Source organism: Mustelus asterias, chromosome 4 (genome assembly GCF_964213995.1).
Source record: "Mustelus asterias chromosome 4, sMusAst1.hap1.1, whole genome shotgun sequence".
Taxonomy (NCBI): domain Eukaryota; kingdom Metazoa; phylum Chordata; class Chondrichthyes; order Carcharhiniformes; family Triakidae; genus Mustelus; species Mustelus asterias.
In genome coordinates, this window is record NC_135804.1 from 64,626,189 (window position 1) to 64,647,542 (window position 21,354).

The following is a 21,354-nucleotide window of genomic DNA, read 5'->3' on the forward strand; positions in this document are numbered from 1 at the left end:
ATTTTGAGGCTGTGCCCTCTAGTTCTGGTTTCCTTTCTAAGTGGAAAGAATCTCTCCACTTCTACCCTATCCAGCCCCTTCATTATCTTATATGCCTCTATAAGATCACCCCTCAGCCTTCTAAACTCCAACGAGTACAAACCTAATCTGCTCAATCTCTCCTCATAATCTACACCCCTCATCTCCGGTATCAATCTGGTGAACCTTCTCTGCACTCCCTCCAAGGCCAATATATCCTTTCGCAAGTAAAGGGACCAAAACGGCACAAAGTATTCCAGCTGCGGCCTCACCAATGCCCTGTACAGATGCAGCAAGACTTCTCTGCTTTTATATTCTATCCCCCTCGCGATAAATGCCAACCTCCTATTTGCCTTCTTGATCACCTGTTGTACTTGCAGACTGAGTTTTCGAGACTCATGCACAAGGACCCCCAGGTCCCTTTGCACAGTAGCATGTTGTAATTTTTTTCCATTTAAATAATAATCCAATTCGCTATTATTTCTTCCAAAGTGAAGAACCTCGCATTCGCCAACGTTATCCTCCATCTGCCAGATCCTCGCCCACTCACTCAGCCTATTCAAATCTCTCTGCAGACCTTCCGCTTCCTCCACGCAATTCACTTTCCCACTTATCTTTGTGTCATCAGCAAACTTTGTTACTCTACACTCAGTCCCCTCCTCCAGATCATCTATGTAAATAGTAAACAGTTGAGGCCCCAGTACCAATCCCTGCGGCACGCCACTAGTCACCATCTGCCAACCAGAAAAGCAGCCATTTATTCCAACTCTGTTGGATAGCCAATCCCCAATCCACACTAACACCCTACCCCCAACTCCGTGTGCCCCAATCTTCTGAAGCAACCTTTTGTGAGGTACCTTATCGAATGCCTTTTGGAAATCCAAAAACACCACATCTACCGGTTCCCCTCCGTCAACCACACTTACAAGGGAAATGTTGGATTTTGTTCTTCAAAACATATATAGTTACTCTGGGTGGGAGCTCGGAAAAATACGTCTTCACAGCATGTTGCATCATGGAAATGCAGTTTTCCTTTGGTCCTCACAATGGGGACCCCAACCACAGGAGAGATATATGCGCTTTTTGTACCCGGCCCAGCCCCAAGGCCACACAAAAATGGTGTGGGATCAAGAAGGCAGAGGAAAATTGTTTTTCCAGCATAAGAAAACTAAGTTCAAAAGTTTTGCAACCCAATTTGCACCTCCATTGGGGAATGGAAATCTAACACTTGAACTCCATCAGTCAGACTTCTTCCTCTGCAATCTGCCCAATTTATGTACTTCCAACTGGAGTCAGTTACAGAGTTCAATATAAAATTCTCAACATCCAAGTACGGGCAAAACAGTGAAAAACAGAAATCCCAGTCCATATCCCAAGGAAATGTGACATTACGTCCTGAAAAAACAAGTGACTTAATTCTTTAAAAATCCTTTGAGTGTCTGTGAATGTAAATTATTTTTCTATTACTTTTAGTTTTCTTTGCTAATAACCCCAACCTTTTCAGAGTGCCTAAAAGATCCTGAAAGATAGACAATGGGCTAATAGCCAAAAATAGAGACAAAGTCAAGATAAAAATTGATCCAGATGTTTCCACTCAGTACTGGTCTGGATGGAGTCGAGCTGAAACTTCAATCTATCTCTCAATGCTGATTGACCCTGCTAAATATTTTCACTATTTATTCTGTTCCTTTCTAGATTTCCAATTTCTTTAATGTTTTATCTCCACAGCCCTGAAGGATTGCAAATCCTTGACTAGGATATGGGGAGGGGGTTGGGGGAGGATTATCTGGGCCCGCCAGATGGGAATCGCGGAGAATCGGGCATCAGCAGAAGAACTTGTCACGATGCTCCCAGCCCAGAGCAGGCAAGAACCCGATAATTACAGAACAGGCCTGATTATTTAAATATAATTAGCGGGTTTGAAGCCTGATTCAAATCCTCCCCTCCATTCACCCGGCTACCAGCGGGATCTGCACGGCGTGAGCTTTGGTTTATATCCTGACGATCGTGGACGTCATTGCCGCATTGGACCCGTTTAAAAATGGTGCCGCGATGTCCGTGAAGGCGGACTGGCCGTTATGCATATTTTTACATGTAAAAGGTGGATGAGGCCTTGGTTTTCCTGCTGGCAGCAGCACTTTGTTTTTTCGCAGCCCTAGGATCTCATGCTAAATGAAACCAATTGGAAAAATTGGCAGGAGTGGTACCCAAGAAAGATTGCCCTACATGTCGCTGCTGATGGATTGCAGCCCCAACTAAAGGTAGCAAAGAAAACCAATCTGTTACCCCTTATTTCCACTCATTTAGCTGGTGAAACACTGACCGGCACGAAAAAATCCTTGAGCTCTATTCCTGGCCTATTCAGTTAGCTGAACTCCGCCAGGGCGTGGAGAAGGGGTAAGATATCTTCATATTTCCCTGTTTCGGGGGGGGGGGGGGGGCATTATCTGTTTAATTATCTCTGAAAAGTCAGAGCATGGCTTCATTGATCTGCACTGGGATGCTAATAATCTCCATGTATTTCATCATCTGGTGAAGGTTCTTTGGTTCCCCACTGAGTATCTGTCAGATACAATGTAAAAACAAACAGTTTGTAATTTCTTTAACAAGCACTTCATATTCTGCAATGCTCCCATATTTTAAAAAACTGATTTCTCAATTCAAACTGGATGCAGACTTTTTTATTAGCGACATTAATCTGACTATTCCTCAAAGAACATTAATTATATTATATTAGAGCAATCAGCTGCTGTTTCCTCTTCCATTAGAGCAGAATTTACTGCCCCTCTGCTAAAAGTTGATGTGAATGATTCATTCAGTTCACAGTTAACCCTGCTCTTTAAAACTGAACTGAATAATGAAATTGGCAGTACTGTGTTTCCATGTTTCTATATTTGGGATGAAGGCAATCAAAGGATATTGGTATACAAATTAATCAAAAAGACAATGGAATGTTAGTCCTTAAAGACTACAATTTAAAGGGGAGTAGGTTTTGCTACATCTATGCAAAGTCCCAGTTAGACCTCATCTGGAGCACTGTGCACAGTTATCAGCACTGCACCTTAGAAAGAATATAGTTACCTTGGAATAAGATTCACGAGAATGTTACTCCGGGGTTAGATTATGAGGCAAGCTTACTTAAACTAGACTTGTATTCACTGGAATGTAGATGATTGAGGCGTGATTTAATTGGGAATTTTTAGACTTTGGAAGGAATTAATAGGGAAGACAGAAAATTATTTTTCCACTAGAGTGAGTCAAGAGGGCATTTGCTAACCTGAAGGATTGTCAATTCTATCAGCATAAAAGAAAAAAATGTAGCAAATAAATTTCTTATAAACAACTTATTGACCCAAAATGTGGTGACAAGTTCTACGTGGAGTATCTGAGATGAATAGCAAAGATACATTTAAGAGGAAGCTGGTTAAGTACATGAGAGAGTACTTAAGAGGTTATGTTGACAGGGTGAGAGGAGGTTTGTGTGAGCATAAACATTGGCTTTGACCAGTTGGGCTGAAGAACCTGCTTCTGTGCTGTAAAATTCTGTGCAATTATATGTATGCAATTAAAATAAAAGTGACCTTGCTAGATCATAAATGTTGCATGTAATGCCAATCTTATGATTGAGTGCATGGACAGTTTTATTTAGCTAGTTTAGTCTGCTTACGTTTTACAAGTTCACTTGCAACACCAGTGAAACCTCAAATCATTTCAGTAAAAGGCTAAATGGCTGCCTTCAGTTTAAGCTTTCAACATGAAACTTAGTGGACAGGTGCACCATCCTGTGTGGTACAAAGCCACAGTACTCAAGTTGGTTTATATTAGTTTGGCAGCAGTTTGAGTTCTACAATAGGGAGAAGCAAATCAGCTAGGATTTCTGCTGCCGATAGTTATTGAGAATCACTTTCTGGAAAGCGCTTATGTGTAAACCTAATGTAAGCACAATAAACTGTGATGCTTACAAGATCAAACAGCTGACCAAAGTCCATCCAGATTCAGTGCCTGAGGAGAAGAGGTGAGAAAATGGAGGACAGTAATTGTGCTTACAGGTGTGTAAATATTAGTCTCATGAATATTGTTTTCTCTCACACAAGACAATAGATCCCACAGTATAATTAACATTAAAGTATTACACTTATAAATTTGTATGTTATACTTTATGTTGCTTCACAAATCATATCCTGAATATTTCAGCTTAAATGCCTCAATTCTACATTCTAAATACATAATTTGCATATTTATGAATATGAGTTCATATATGACACATAACAGACAGACATATTCAAGAATTTGATTAACTGCCTAACACCAAAATCCTGTCTCTTAACAGTCCTTTCCCCTTGCCAGCCCATGAACATGAGCAGAAAGTGACTCTGTTGAGTTAAAGACATGGACCCCAAGTTGTGGTTACATGGGCTGCTGCAACAGTGAGGACATGGGAATTGCATTCACTGGTACAATTGTTAGGTATGGGAACAATGAGGGGGAGCACCACACTATCAATTGACAGTCTACATTCACAGAGGAGGAATGACCTCTTGCAAGAAGGCTACATTCAGCCTGGAACACTATCCTTAAATAGCATTGGAGTGGAGAGGAGTGGGGGAGGAATCACAAGAGAACAGATCATAAATTCAATTTAAATTCACTTAAAATCTAGACTGAATGATTCAGGGGCCTATATGCTTTATTTGCTATTTGTGACTCTCATATGGGCTCTCCTGAGACAAGTGTGTTTCTCCACAAGAGTTCTACCCCTAACGGTACTCTCCATTCATGCTGCTGGTTTTCTTAGGTTATCTATTTGATTAGAGCTGGAAATCTTCCATTCTTTCTGTTTCACTGGTAACAGTAATATTTTGGCATCAGTACAATGCTTCCTCCCATTGACCTGATGCATATAGCACTGAGTCATACAGATCAGAGAAGCACAAGTTCCATCGCCAGTCAGCGCTTAGTGTCCTGAGCTCAGAAACACTGGTGAAGAGCAAATTGAACTTGCCTGTGATGCCATCCACAGTCAAATATCCTACTGGCATTCATTGTCTCAGCCCAAATATGAAGAATGGCCACTTGAGTGAGGTTTTAGTGAACTGCAGTTCCAGCAGAATAGCCCCAACAACAGTCAGCACCTATAGGAGGATGAAAATTGTGTGGAAATTGACTTTAATAAAAATTTATTTTTAGAGTTTCAGATTAAACTTCTCTTGACCTGTTGGTGTCTTTTTTTTATTTGCAGCACCTATGCACCTGTCAAACAGTTTCTTCGAGTGGATAAAGACAAGGTGAGTTAGATTCCAGAATTGACATTTTATTCAACCATTGGATAACAAAAAAATAAAGTGCCACTGGAGGCAATTATTGAAAAGTTTTGAGTCTCCAAACTTTACCCAAATGAGTGATATCAGCACAGAAAGTTTCAAAATCAGATTTTGTCTAATCTAATATTGACTTCAGAAAAGGAGGGCAATGCAAATATTGTAGTTAAGAAGGAAGAGTGTGAAACATATTGAGACAGAAAATATGAAATGTTGTAACATCTTTGAAAATAGATTAATTGTCAGGCTGGAGTTACATGTATCCAGGCTGTTAAAAGAAACAAGGGAGGAAATGGTGGAAATTCTGACAGTTATTTCCAAATGCTCTCGTAGGCATGGTACTGGAGGACTAATGGACTACTGATGTTGTACCACTGTTTATAAAGATAGAAAGGGATAAACCAGGTAATTACAGGTCAGCAGCTTGACCTCGGTGGTGGGAAAATTATTGGAAAACGTTCTGAGGCACAGTATCAGTCATCATATGTTTTCTTTGTAACAGAGGTGGCTGAGGAGAGATTTTAATAGACGTGAATAAAGTTGATTGTCTAGATAGAGTGGGTAAGAAGGTCCTAATTCTGTCAGCAAAGAGGTTAATAACAAGGGGGCATACATTTAAAGTAATTGGCAGAAGGATTAAAGTTGAGGAAAAACTTTTTTACACAGAGGTTGGTGGGGATCTGGAACTAGTGATGGGGCAGAAATTTGCATCCTATTTAAAAAGTGTTTGGATATGCAATTGACGGTACAGCAAACTAACAGGCTATGGTCCAAGAACCGGAGTAAGAAGTTTAACAACACCAGGTTAAAGTCCAACAGGTTTATTTGGTAACAAAAGCCACAAGCTTTTGGAGTCTTAAGTTCCTTCTTCAGGTGAGTGGGAATTCTGTTCACAAACAGGGCATATAAAGACACAAACTCAATTTACAGAATAATGGTTGGAATGCGAATACTTACCGCTAATCAAGTCTGTTTAGCTGTAGCTGATTAGCTGTAAGTATTCGCATTCCAACCATTATTCTGTAAATTGAGTTTGTGTCTTTATATGCCCTGTTTGTGAACAGAATTCCCACTCACCAGAAGAAGGAGCTTAAGGCTTTGAAAGCTTGTGGCTTTTGCTACCATATAAACCTGTTGGACTTTAACCTGGTGTTGTTAAACTTCTTACTCTGTTTACCCCAGTCCAACACCGCGCATCTCCACACCAAGACCGGAAACAGGGATGAGGCTGGGTAGCTCTTTTTCAAGTGACACAGGCATAATGGGCTAAATGACCATATATGCCTTAATTTTCTATGATGTTAACCTTGGTTAGCAAATAATGGTTAAGTCTGTGTTTGAATTTCTATGTATTAGGGAAGAGCTCCAGGCAACAGCATTTTATAAGACAATCTACAGTCAACAGCTGAAGGACCTAGTAATGGAATAACTGTATTTTAAAAAAACAGATGCACTTTTATCTACTTGTATTCATCCACGAAGTGTATGGCAGCCCATTGTACACCGAGCAGGGGAGGATGTAACCATTTCATCATACAATGGAAAATCCTGATCTTAGTAAGGCATTTGTGGAAAGGGTTCTTCTGGCAGCTGTCAAGCACCTGAAGGGTAGAATTCCATATTATCTGATTGGCCTGGATTTAAACATTGATCCAGGAGTCAAAAGGACAATATTAATCCACAGTACAACTCAGTGCCCTGGACAATATCTTCTCACTATTTCCTTGAATTGCACTCTCTGAGCCAATCTAATGCCAAGTTAGTGGTGCATTTACACCCTGAGGAACTGTGTTGCCATTGGCCAAATTGACTTTACTTATCAGCTTTAAAACAGCAGAAAGAATATGTAGCAATGAATGATTTGAAACCTGGGCAGAATTTGAAAGGATGCTGTAGAAATTGGCTGATGTGGCACATCTCCCAATTTGCAAATGCATAAAATGGGTGTCAGAGTGTTCAACAAGGTAGCACACACTTCCTTACTGGGACCGTGCCAGCCACCATATTGGTCAGTCATAGCACAGTCCAGGAGCAGGATAAAGCTCCCTCTTTGATCTTCCCAAAATAGGTTCAATTTCCAGCTTGCCACCTGCACACTAAACTGGCCATCCCCAAACAAATAACCAAAATCACATGGTTCAAAATCAGACAGTCAATCAACAGCAGGAACAGAGGACACTGGAAAATCTCAGCAGATCTGCCAGCATTTATCAGGAGAGTAACGGAGTTAACGTTTCAAGTCATAGACTCGCATGACACTCAGTCAATCAACAATGCTGGTTTAACGTCCGGGTGGCAAGTAGAAAATCAATCTTATTTTGCTTTAGTCCTGGCTTTATGACAGTGTCTCTGCTGCATCAGTTTGAATTACCTTGTCCCTTCACAAATTGAGATCTGAATTATCAGCCTCTATGGCCAGGCCACTGTTTGCTGTAGGTCCACAGCCATTTAAATACTTTTATATACAACCCCCTCACAGCAGACTGAGAGAACTTCCATCCCATCGTTTAGAACTAGGTTGAGACCCTGATGTTGAGGAACTCTGGGCCCGAACCTCCCATCTCGACACGCACGTTTTTTTGGCGCGTCGGGTCAGGAGAATTGCATGTCGGCCATTTTGTGGGATTCATGCATGCATTCCCGATGCATGTGCGTCTCCCACAGCCGGAGAGCAGGCGCAGTCGGGACTGCGCTGGAAACCGGCGGGAAGACCAAGTAAGTGATTTAAATCTATTTTTATTGTAATTTAAATGTCATTAACGGGCCCAGCACGGAATTCTCCAGGCCTGATAGCATCTCCCACCCCGCCAGGAGTATTTCACTCCGGCAGGGTTTAGAATAGCTCCCCACTTGCGGGGAACTAGCGAGAGACCCCGTCAGAATGAAGGGGGGCAATCGGGACACCCCAAGGGTCACTGCTACAGGGAGCAGGGCTGGAGGTTGCGGTGCACCAGGACCGGGGGGGGGGGGGGGGGGGGGGGGGTGTTGGGGCTGGAATGCTTCTGCGGGCCACGATCGGGCCATGAAGGGGGGTGTAGGGGTAGCACTGCGAGGGTCCCAGGCTGGCCAGTGATCAAGCTGGCCAGTAAACTGTAGCCTGACATTTCGGGGCCATTGTGCATGCGCAGAGGCCCGAAACTGTCAGCCTCCGGTGTGAATAGGCCCCACACCCCGAGCTTTTAATGATAGTCACAATTGTGACCTCTGCATTGCACAAAGTGTGGGAGATTTGAGTCTGAACTCCCACTGAAGAAACAATTGTGAATTGCACCATTTTTCTCACCAATTCAGCACTTAGAATTTTTTTGGGAGAATAGGGCCCTCTGTGTTGCATCACTAGAATAGAGGCATAAAATCCCTACAGTGCAGAAGGAGGCCATTCAGCCCATAGAGTCTGCAGCAACTCTCCGAAAGAGCATCATACCTGAGCCCATGAGGTCCCCTCCATTCTACCCTGTAACCCCACGCATTTACCATGGCTAATCCACCTAACCTACACATCTTTGGACATTAAGGAGCAATTTAACAGGGCAAATCCCCATATCCTGCACATCTTTGGACACGAAGGAGCAATTTAACACGGCCAATCCACCTAACCTGCAAATTTTTGGACTGTGGGAGGAAACTGGAGCACCTGTAGGAAACCCACACAGACACTGGGAGAACGTGCAAACTCCACACAGACAGTCATCCAAGGCTGGAATTGAACCCAGGTTCCTGGCACTGTGAGGCAGCAGCGCTAACTACTGTGCCATTTTCCCTGCTGTCACCTTAATTTCTAATGCCTTGACTTCTCACTGCTTTTGAATTTGCCCTTTCCTGAATTTTCCTATCCCTCCTCCATTAGTTTTAAACCCTATCTATCCACCCTAGTTTTTCAATTTGTCAGAAAACCAGTCTTAGCCCAGCCTGAGCAACAGCTCCCTCTTTACCCCCAGAATTGGCACCAATGTTCCATGAATTCAAACACCGCCCTCATAGATCATTCTTTCACACATTTAACCATCTAATCATTTATCATAGAATCATAAGATCCCTGCAGTGCAGAAGGAAGTCATCTGGCCCATTGAGTATGCAATCACTCTATATTACCAGACTTATTAATGTCCAGAAATCATCCCCAGTTTGTGCTGAAGGATCTGATTTCAGTGTATGCTGCATTGCTTGTGAGATGAAATCCAGCCAGGGTTCCCACTCCTGATCCAGTGATCCCAGGTGGAAAGTGTGCTGCCTGTTTAGGCCTCATGATGACGGTACTGGGTTTGTCTGTGATGCCTGAGTGGGCAAATAACCTGACGTATGAAGAGTGACCACTTGGGCAAGGTGTGGGACAGCTACCAGCACCTGTGGAACTATATCCCTGCAGGACTCTGATCTCAAAAGAGGCAAGAAGAAAAATGGGGAAATAGAAGTCTCTTCATCCGTCAGTAATTACACTGATTAACAATTGAAGTTTAAAATCTGACCCCTGATCTTCAATGGTTAAAAATTGCTGTTTAAACTCTGACCCCCAATCTTTACTCAGGTGCAAATCTACAACCCAGCATTCTTCAAGTATATCCATGACAAGTGGACAGAACATCATGGGAGATATCCGTCCACTGGAATGTTGGTCCTGTTTTTTGCTCTCCATATCTGTGATGAGGTAAGTGCTGCAGTCTGAAGCGGGAACTGTACTTTCAATTGAGAGGCCAAGTTGAAAGGCCGAAGGCCAAACACCACTAATGTTGGAGAAAGGATAAAGTTTAATCAGACTCTTTGTTACATGCTTTCACTTCTTAACTTCACAGTTCACAGTTGGGAAAACTGAATGGGGAAATAAATTGCTAATTTTCTAAAAGTTGAGATAGAGGTTAGATGATGACAAGCTTGATTTTAAAGACTGAAGATTGTTCAGAGAAGAAAAAACTGAGAAAGGTAAGACGTTCTGCCCTCTAAGGAGCCTTAAAGTATGAAAGTATGAGTATGGTAACTGTTTGTATTAACAGTTTGAAAGGAAAAAGAATATGTAGAAAAATATATCTGAAACCAAGGAGAAATGGGCAAAGTAGTGTTGATAAACGACAAGAAAGCTTGATGAAGGAAGAGGGGTTAAAGTTGGGAGCGATTGCCTCCTCTAAAACAAACTTGCTCTTGTACCCTGTTCAGAGCTGAGAGAAATGTCAAAAGACTTTCTCCTCATATTGGAGCAATACTCAATTCCATAGCACTATCGCCCTAAATTCAGAAATCTCATTCAGAGAGGCCATTGCGCGGCTATTATACACCCTTGTGTATTGGGACAAAATAAGGGAGTTGGGCAGCTTAGACTGTCAATATAATAAAAAAATAATTGCCACCCAACAGAATGCAAAGTTATCTTGTATGTGCATCCACATGAATATTTACTCAAGAACCTTGACTCTCGGGTCCAAGAAGGAGAGAGATAACCAAGCTGACAACAGCCCATATGGTTGTATGAGGTATCACGTAATCCAACTCATGTTAGACTAACAAGCTCAGCACAGAATTTATATTTTTAAACCTGGCACACGGTGTCAGAATGTAGAAAGCACATTTGCACCAATGATGCCTCACTGTGTAAATTCATAATCTCAATAATCTTGGGGAGCAACAGCAAGATAGGGATCAGGACACATTTTCCTCAGCCAGGTTTCATCTCATCTATATTAACTGAGGATTTCAGGAGGAAGAATCTTTGTGTCTAGAGAAGGTTCAAACATGGGACTACTACACAAATAAGGCAAGAGAACCCTTGACTAGAGGAAATAGGAGTTAGGCCATTGGGCAAATAGCCTGCTCAAGCTACTCAAGCCAGCCACACAATGGCTAATCTAATTGTGGCCTCAGCTCACTTTCTTGTCTGCCTCCCATAAACCTTGACTCCCTTGTACATCAAAAATCTGTCAAACTCAACCTTGAATATATTTAATGACCCAGCCTCCATTGCTCTCTGGGCCAAAGAATTCCAAATACTAATGACCCTCTGAGAAAAGAAAATCATAGAATCCCAACAGTGCAGAAGAAGCCATTTGTCCCATTGAGCCTGCACCGACAATGATCCCACCCAGGCCCAATGCCCATATCTGCATATATTTATCCTTCTAATCCCCCTGATGAACCAGTAAGATCAGGTGAGAGGCAAAAACTTGTTTCGTACCCAGTTTCTCACCTCTCACGATGTTATCGGCCTCATTGTGCTGACAAAATCAGCTTCATGCCCAGGAGATCAGGGCGCCTACACAATGGTGCCCCTACAGCTCAGCAGCCGTCTTATTCTCTTCCATTTTCATGCTTGTTTGATGCTTAAAATTTTTTTGGTAAGATTGCCCTTTAGGGCGAATTTAACATGGCCAATCAACATCTGTGCAGTGTGGGAGTAAACCGGAGCACCCGGAGGAAACCCACGCAGACACAGGGAAAATGTGCAAACTCCACACAGATAGTCACCCGAGGCCGGAATTGAATCCAGGTCCATGGTGTTGTGAGGCAGCTGTGCTAACCACTGTGCCACCATGCCACCCTATCTCCTCATCTAAGTCTTAAATGGGCGACCCTTTATTTTGAAACAGTCCTCTTAGTTCTAAATTTCTCCACGAGGGAAACATTCTCTCTGCATCTACCCAGTTATGTCCCCTCAAAATTTTATGTTTCAATTAGGTCACTTCATATTCTTCTAAACTTCGATGGGTATAGGCCTAACCAGCTCAATCTTTCCTCATTAGACAACCCCTTCAGCCCAGGAATCAATCAAGTCAACATTCTCTGAACTGCCTCCAATGCAAGTATTCCCCACCTTAAATAGGGAGACCAAAACTGCTATACTACTATAGCTGCAGTCTCACCAATGCCCTGTTCAATTGTAACAAGACCTTCTTACCTTAATACTCCATCCCCCTTGCAATAAAGGGCAACATTCCATTTACTTTAATTACTTGTACCTGCATGCTAACCTTTTGGGATTCATATACAAGGACACCCAGATCCCTCTGTATTGCAGCATTCTGTTTCCATTTAAATAATATTCTGAATCATCATCTTCTTCAGATGCCATGTTTTACAACATTGGCATTCATGGTTCTTCAACTGATAGCAGCCAACATCCTGGTGTCTTTCTCAAATATTACACTTGTTCTGCTTCTTAAGTTGTTGGTATATTTGCTTCTTTGTCTCCCTCTTGTTCTGCTACTTTCAATTTTACTGGTCAATAACATATGTTCCAGTGTCTCTCTCCTAAGTACGTGCCCAAAGAATTTCTTGAACAGAGGCATTATATTTCCAAAATCTAGGGAATTTTGGAAGATTACAACCATTGTGTGGGTTTCCTCTGGATGTTCCGGTTTCCTCCCACAGTCCAAAAACCGTGCTGGTTAGGTGCATTGGCCATGCTAAATTCTCCCTAGTTTACCCGAATAGGCGCCAGAGTGTGGCAACTGGGGGATTTTCACAGTAACTTCATTGCACTATTAATATAAGCCTACTTGTGACACTAAATAAATTAACAATGCATCCACTCTGCAGCCACTTCTTTTAAGACCTTAGGCTGTCAGGTCCAAGGGACTTACAGCACGTCCCTCCTCATTTTCCTGCTGTTGAGCAGTTGGAGCAGTTTTCACCTCACTTGTTGGAGGAGTGGAGAAGTGATAGGTTCCAGGGTCAGTAAGTGATTCACCCATGGGCTCTGGAGTCTGAAGGCTATCCAGCAGCTCGCACATATTATCAGGCTTGCAGCCGCTGCTGGATTTCATGTTTGATCTCGGGCTATGGCTCCTGCCAAAGGCAGTAAGAAGTCTAACAACACCAGGTTAAAGTCCAACAGGTTTATTTGGTAGCCTTACTGTGTTTACCCCAGTCCAACGCCGGCATCTCCACATCATCCTGCCAAAGGCTACATGGAGGCTGTGTTAATGAGCTGGGTAAGAAGTTTAACAACATCAGGTTAAAGTCCAACATGTTTATTTGGTAGCAAAAGCCACACAAGCTTTCGGAGCTCCAAGCCCCTTCTTCAGGTGAGTGGGAATTCTGTTCACAAACAGAGCATATAAAGACACAAACTCAATTTACATGAATAATGGTTGGAATGCGAATACTTACAACTAATCAAGTCTTTAAGAAACAAAACAATGTGAGTGGAGAGAGCATCAAGACAGGCTAAAAAGATGTGTATTGTCTCCAGACAAGACAGCCAGTGAAACTCTGCAGGTCTAGGCAACTGTGGGGGTTACAAATAGTGTGACATGAACCCAATATCCCGGTTGAGGCCGTCCTCGTGTGTGCGGAACTTGGCTATCAGTTTCTGCTCAGCAACTCTGCGCTGTCGTGTGTCGCGAAGGCCGCCTTGGAGAATGCTTACCCGAATATCAGAGGCTGAATGCCCGTGACCGCTGAAGTGCTCCCCAACAGGAAATGAGCTGGACCAGGAAAAACAGGCAGCTTCAGGTTATGAGGCAGAGCATGATTCAGGAGTTCTCTCCCAGTTGGGCTGGAAATTAGGCCATTATATTCCCTATGTTGGTCGATTTTCACATTAATGCATTTTATATATTAATAATTGCCCTGTTTTGTTGACTTTTTCTGAGTTCTTACATTCTGATGATATATGCACAGTTTCCAAACACACGTATTTGCAGTTTGATCTCAGGGGAAAGTCAGGTTAGTAAAAATATAATGATTGCAGCCTTGGACTCTGCATGTGAGCTATGTATCCATGAAGGCAGCCAGGGTTAGGTGCAGACAAGGATTAGTCTGTTTCATAAGGAGTTATTAACACCATAATATATTATTGATAAAACAGCAGTGCCCTATAGCCAAAGTGCTGAAGTTCCATTTCGTGAAGTTCACTGACGAGTGCACAACATGGCTAATATATTGTGTGCACCATTTAAGATGAACAGGTTAGATCCCACCTAGAAATGCTGCACAATGCAATGTTGTAAGACCATGTTAAGTAGGGTGACAATGTGGTTAGCACTACTGCCTCACAGATCCAGGGATCCAGGTTCAATTTTGCCTTTGGGTAACTTATGGAGTTTTCACATTTCCTCCGGGTGCTCTAGTTTCCTCCCACAGTCGAAAGATGTGCAGGTTAGGTGGATTAGCCATGGTCAGTGCTTCGCGTTACGAGGATGGGGGGTTCCTGGGTGGGATGCTCTTTTGGAGAGTCAGTGCACGCTCAATGGCCAAATTGCCTCTTTCTTAACTGTAGGGATTCTGTAGCAGATTCTGCTAAGTTCAGCAATGGAAGTGCAGAAAGGCCATTCGGCCCATCTCAGATCTATGTATTATAGCAGATCTATAATTTCAAGGGTCAGAGACCACTTTGATCACAATCATCATGCAACGGTGAGCCACATAGATCAAATTAAATCAAGCACAGGTCTCTCACTTTCAGAAAGAAGTAGGGAAGCTGGGAATCAAACCCGGGTCCCTGGTGCAATGAGGGAGCAGTGCTAACCACTGTGCCTGCATGCCGTGTATCTCCAAGTGCATTGTCCAGGCTGGCATTGTTAAGTGAGATTGGGCACCATATATATGGTTAAAAAGAGATTGTCATATCTAAGGCTCTTCCAACAGGCAGATTGGACGGATTCATTGAGGTTGCAGGGACTGTAATTGGATTGCACGGGCCTTATTGAATCCTGTTATATTTGCTTCCACAGGTGAATGTGTACGGATTTGGTGCTGATAGTAGAGGAAACTGGCACCACTACTGGGAGAACAACAGATATGCTGGAGAATTCCGAAAGACTGGAGTGCATGATGCAGATTTTGAGGCAAAAATAATAAACTTACTGGCTGAAGCTGGAAAAATCAAAGTTTTCCGAGGAAACTGAAAAATAGCTAATTATGCGGTTGATATTTTTAAGAGGGAGACATGGACTTCACAACTTGCTGTTTTTCCTCACCATGTGGATATGTGACAATTACCCCATAATCATATAGTGAACATTTTTTTTATCATGTTGAAAGTTCAAACAGAACTCTGGAATAAAGAAAACAGAACAGCTGCTAATTTGGTATTACCTTCAAAAGTTCACCAGATCCAAATGGTGTCACTTCATCGGATCAATTTCAAGATGGCTGACCAGCACCTTGGTGACTGATGGGTAGCTAGCTCAATGTGCAATGTTATAAAAGAGAATTTAGATGTTGCCGAGGACAATTTTAATGTTTGAGTTGTGAGGTAAAATCAAGGACGAATGTGACTACATATCGCCCAAATATAGTGAGGAGATGGGGTGGGGATAAAAGCTGAAAATTTGCATGTGTTGAATAGCGTCCTGTCTTTTGGTTGAACTCCTGTGGATTTGTTTAATCAGGTAGTTACTGAATGCCACTTTTTAGTTTCAGACTGAGATTCAGACAATTGGAGCTGTGATCTGGGTCACTGGAATCAAAATTGGTGCGTGTTAGAATACAGCCAGTGGTAAAATTGTGGCTTGCCTGCTCTCAGCAGCACTTCAACTGGAACCAAGCACAGCCTTCTTCATTCCACAGTAACAGAGATCTCATGAGTCTAACATATGAATCTCCATTGAAAAAGAAATATATGGTGACAGATTTGCTGCTTGTAGCCATGAGAATTGCATGTTTCTGGCTTCCAACATAAATGGTGGCATTGGGGAAATAAATAGGAGCGAGTAGTGCAGAGAGAGTGTGGGAATCTATTTTGGCATTGTTCCCCAGGATCCCTTATAATGCCATCTTGGTTGTCCTTACCTAGTAACACTTTACTGTACGAGAAATAGGAAATGTGTTATGTACTTTACTGTTACTTTGGGTTTGCAATAATATTTGAGGTTAGATTTCTGCCTTCAGAGGATTTGTGATGCACCAAAAGATACAAGCCCTAAATCCCACCAACACAGCACTAGGAATTGGAGGTTTACGCAAAGAATTGGCTGACCTTAACAGCTGAAGATCCAATCGGCACCTCAAGAAAAAGTTTAAAAATTACTTTTATGGTCCTCTTTGTCTAGGATTTGAACCCCTCAAATCCTCATCAATCATCAAAACCCTACAGTGCAGAAAAAGGCCATTTGGCCCATCAAGTCTGCATCGACCACAATCCCACCTTATCCCCATATCCCTACATATTTACCCGCTAATCCCTCTAACCTACGCATCTCAGGACACTAAGGGGCAATTTTTAGCATAGCCAATCAACCTAACCCGCACATCTTTGGACTGTGGGAGGAAACCAGAGCATCCAGAGGAAACCCACGAGGAGAATGTGCAAACTCCACACAGTGACCCAAGCCGGGAATCGAACCCAGGTCCCTGGAGCTGTGAAGCAGCAGTGCTAACCACTGTGCTACCGTGCCACCCTACCACTGTGCTACCGTGCCTGCCCATATCCTCTGGGCAGAATGGGTTTATGTACAAAGCTTTGCAGCAGCTTCCCATAATGTCACCACAAGTTTCATTGTTAGACTGGGGAAAATGAGGAAAGAGGGCCATGAATCTCCTACTGTCTCACCAATGTGGCCACACTGGGCTTATGCCTCTTAAAGGCACAGACCTTGCTCTTCACATTTTGAAAATCCTGGGGCAACCCAAGTGGGGCAAAGACTCAAAGTAATGTGTGCTGTCCCAGGTTCTTCATAGTAGTGCCTAGTGTAACCAAGGCACTGTAGAGAGGGCCATAAGATCATGGGTTCTGTGTACGCCTGGAGGCAGTCCTGCCTTCAGCACGGTAGCACAGTGGTTAGCACTGCTGCTTCACAGCTCCAGGGTCCCGGGTTCGATTCCCGGCTCAGGTCACTGTCTGTGTGGAGTTTGCACATTCTCCTCGTGTCTGTGTGGGTTTCCTCCGGGTGCTCCGGTTTCCTCCCACAGTCCAAAGATGTGCGGGTTAGGTTGATTGGCCAGGTTAAAAAAAAAATTGCCCCTTAGAGTCCTGGGATGTGTAGGTTAGAGGGATTAGCGGGTAAAATATGTGGGGGTAGGGCCTGGGTGGGATTGTGGTCGGTGCAGACTCGATGGGCCGAATGGCCTCCTTCTGCACTGTAGGGTTTCTATGATTCTATGATAAACCACTTTAGCTTTCTAGCCCAATGTAAACAGTGCAGTTAGAACAGCATTGGCACCAAGGCACAAGAAAACACAATATTATAGGTGTCTTGTAGGCTTCCTGCTTGTCATTATTTCTATATATGAAGAATGAACGAAACATTAGGAACTATTATAGATTTTTTATTTGTTCTCCTGTCCCTTCCCCGTTGAATAATAAAACAAACCCATTCTTCTTCAAGTATCAATTTGAAGAAGAAAATGGCACTGAAAAAATTGAAGTCCATCTTTGTGTTTGTTGCTTCTGGGTTTTTTTTTAGCTCCATAACTCTCAGATCTGTCAGATCCCTTATAGTTTGGAAAGGATTTCCCCTTGGTGGGGACTATTACTTGAACTTTGTTTAGGGAAGGAATCTTGCCTTCAACCCGCCTCTTTTTTAAGCATCAGGCATCAAAAGAAATCTTCTCCACAGGTCAGACCTGAGTATCTTTTATTGAAACAGTTTATGCTAATATTGTGGCCAGGGAACCTGGTACCGCTTGATAAATAGCAGTAAAAATACCCAGTGTTACAGCACTGGGCCTGTGAAATCATTTGGAGGATGGGGGTGGGAAGGGGGTTCAGGGCGCTGGGTGGGGTGGGGTGGTGGTGGTGCATTTGACCGGTCTATGACAGACATTGAACATAAAGACCCAAAAATAGCAGATGTATTCAAATATTGCAGTAACAAGTGTGGTGGTGATGTTATAACGATAGCAATACTGGACATAAAGGGCACCAACATGTTCCCAGCACCTAACACACAGCAGTGAGTTTAAGTTTGGACAGTCTTTCTAAAACAATCAATCAATTGCATCCCACAACCACATAAAATTTTAAATATTAAACAGTAATGACGTTCCTCACTTTCAAGGGTTCAAATCCATAATCCCATGAACTGAAAAAATGCGGTCCAGGACCCACTCGATAATGTTACTTTGCAGGGCCATGAAACATATCATTGTAACCATTCCATTGCACAATCCAAATTATGATATGTTCTTATATGGAAGTGATTCCTGGGCGTTCCTCCTGATTAAGCATTGCAACATCAATGGAAACTCTTTCCACATGTTACAACGCAGGAGAAGCCTGGAGGAAATTCTCACTGGATGTCTTCTTTAAAGGTGTAGACCTGACTGGAGCTTTAGTCTATCTGGTTCACAACCACTCAGGAAACACCCGACAACTGAACCACAAAGTTATCCAGCTGCAGATGTAAATCCCCTAAGGATAAACATCATAGGTAGGGTTGCCAACCCTCCAGAATTGGCCTGGAGTCTTCAGGAATTGAAGATCAATCACTGCTGTGTGCGACCCTGGAGAAAAATCATCCGCACATTTTTAAAAAATTGTCTTCTTAAACTTTCTTTGAACATTTCTCTTTACCAGATATACAAATATTTAAAATGGGAAGAACGGCTGCATAGCTGGCAGTCAAATAACAACCAATTGGGGAATGAGATGTTTTGCTTTTCAATTGGCATAGGAAAGCATCCGTCCTTGTTCGTGGCTGGGTTTCTCCAGTGCTGCTGAAAGTGAATGGAGTTTTAACTGGAACGCCAAATTCTCCCTTCTCACTTGCAGTGGGCCGGGTATGGACAAAATTGGAGAATCCCACCCATTTCCTCATTGCACTCCCCTAGTACTGCACTGGAGTGGCAGCCTTGATTTTTATGCACCAGTCCAGGAGTGGAATTTGTCTCTGGAATGTTGTGTCTCAGGGACAAGAGTACAACCAACTGAGGAATGTTCAGGTATGAGTAAAAGCTCACCTACCCAGTGGCACTAATAGCCTACATCATCCAAGACAGAATTCTTCATGTGTCAGCTTATAGATAAGTCTGTGGGTGCTGGTTGTTTGACTATGGAAGGTATCACTCTCCTGTCCTTTGCTTGACATCCATGTGCATTTTTCAGCAGTGGGCACTGGATGGTGGGCGGGAACATCCCCACTGCCACTCCTTGCTCAGAATGGGAGAGGCAGTCATATAGTGGACGAGTAATTCAGAGACCCAGGGCAAGATCTGGAGAGCCAGGTTTGAATCCTGCCAGGACAGATGGTGAAATTTGAATTCAATAAAATCTAGGATTAAAATGGGTTGGCTGAAGAGTGGGCTGAGTCATGTGATGAAACTCTTAAGAATATATTTAATCACAGTTGGCATTGCTGGGGGTAAGTAGGTTGGAGATTAGCCTTTCTGCTCTAGGATCAGGATTTTAACACAGTTCAGACCCATAAGATGAAAATCTCCTCTGGTTCGCCAGTTGTCAGCATCTTACAGGAATGTGGCTAATTTTCATGAACACAAACTGCTGCAGATTTGGCACAGTTCACTTGGATGGCTGGTGAGGGAAATGGAACAGATGTCACACTTCTTTTTTCTCAGCCTGGGACTGATGTATGTCATTGGGACAGCAAAGTCCTATACCCTGCAACTGTCTTGTATTATTCTTGATCTGGGAGTACTATGGCCAGGATTCTTCCAAAAAAAACGAAGTGCCCAATGGGTGGGAAAACGGGATATGTCTAAAACAGGAGCTCCATTCCACAGCACTAGCATCCTTATGAGCACAAGCATTTAAAAACATTGTTTCAAAATCAGTAGAAAATGTCCAGTCAACTAGCATTGGTGTGGCAGAGGCCGATTTGTTCTATTTCTTTGTCCTTTCTCCTAGGAAGATGTTGACTGTTCAGATTGAACCACAAAAATGTAAAAAAGAGACGAGAACAGTTTAGACAAGAGTTAATATCTAACTCATTCCATGGTACAAATGAAAAAAAAGATGTGCTTTTTTTATGGCACCTTTCATTACCATGGATGTCTCAATGAGGTAATTTTGAACTGTAGTCACTATTGTAATGTAGGAAATGAAGCTGACGAACTGCAGACAGTAAATTCCCACAAAAGAAAATGTCATCAGATAATTTTTTTGCGTGTTGTTGATCGAAGATAAATATGGATAACCAGGATAACTGACATCCACTCAAAGAGGTAGATGGGTTTTGGTTTAACATCTCACCCCAAGTTCAGCCCCTCTGACAGTGCAGCACTCCCCCAGTAGTGCACTGGAGTGTCAGCCTTGATTTTTATGCATCAGTACAGGAGTGGAACTTGTCTCTGGAATGTTGTGTCTCAGGGACAAGAGTACACCAACTGAGCAATGTTCCAGGATGAGTAAAAGCTCACCTACCCAGGATACAGCTCTAGGGGCATCAGTAGCCTCCATCATCCAAGACAGCTCTCTTCATGTGTCAGTTTATAGGTAAGTCTGTGGGCACTGGTTGTTTGACTATGGAAGGTATCACTCTCCTGTCCTTTGCTTGACATCCATGTGCATTTTTCAGCAATGGGCACTGGATGGTGGGCGGGAACAGGAACCCTGTATCAATTACAACATCCCCACTGCCACTCCTTGCTCAGAATGGGGGAGGCAGTGGTAGAGTGGACTAGTAATTCAGAGACCCAGGGCAAGATCTGGAGAGCCAGGTTTGAATCCTGCCACGACAGATGGTGAAATTTGAATTCAATAAAATCTAGAATTAAAAGTCTCATGATGACCATGAAACCATTATCAGTTGTCGCAAAAACCTTTCTGGTTCACTAATGTCCTTTAGGGAATCTGCCATCCTTACCTACATGTAGGTTTCCTCCGGTTTCCTCCCACAGTCCAAAGAGTGCAGGTTAGGTGGATTGGCCATGTTAAATTGCCCTTAATCTCAGGGGGACTAGCTAGTGTAAATGCATCGCGTTATGAGGATAGGGCCTGGATGGGATTGTGGTCGGTGCATACTCGATAGGCTGAATGGCCTCCTTCTGTACTGTACGATTCTATGATTCTATGAAATTTCTTGACTGATGTCATAAAATTATACATCAATGGACAATGGGTGACTGGTAGATGTCATCTCACTGTGCCTTGAACCATAATTACGTTTCCTTGGCCAGTGGAAGCTGGAACTGT

General features: G+C 42.9%; 1 protein-coding gene across 8 annotated transcripts in view; it reads left to right on the forward strand.

Moving 5' to 3' along the window:
* The window catches only part of st3gal2 (ST3 beta-galactoside alpha-2,3-sialyltransferase 2), a 411,189-nt gene extending 395,428 nt beyond the window's left edge, over nucleotides 1–15,761 (forward strand). For all 8 annotated transcript variants that reach the window (XM_078211163.1, XM_078211160.1, XM_078211162.1 and 5 more), the window contains 3 exons: nucleotides 5,258–5,303; nucleotides 9,862–9,981; nucleotides 14,996–15,761. In XM_078211163.1, coding sequence (XP_078067289.1) covers nucleotides 5,258–5,303; nucleotides 9,862–9,981; nucleotides 14,996–15,169 — 340 coding nt within the window. In that variant the 3' untranslated portion in view covers nucleotides 15,170–15,761. The remainder of the gene's footprint in view (nucleotides 1–5,257; nucleotides 5,304–9,861; nucleotides 9,982–14,995) is intronic.
* The last annotated feature ends 5,593 nt before the right edge of the window (nucleotides 15,762–21,354 follow it).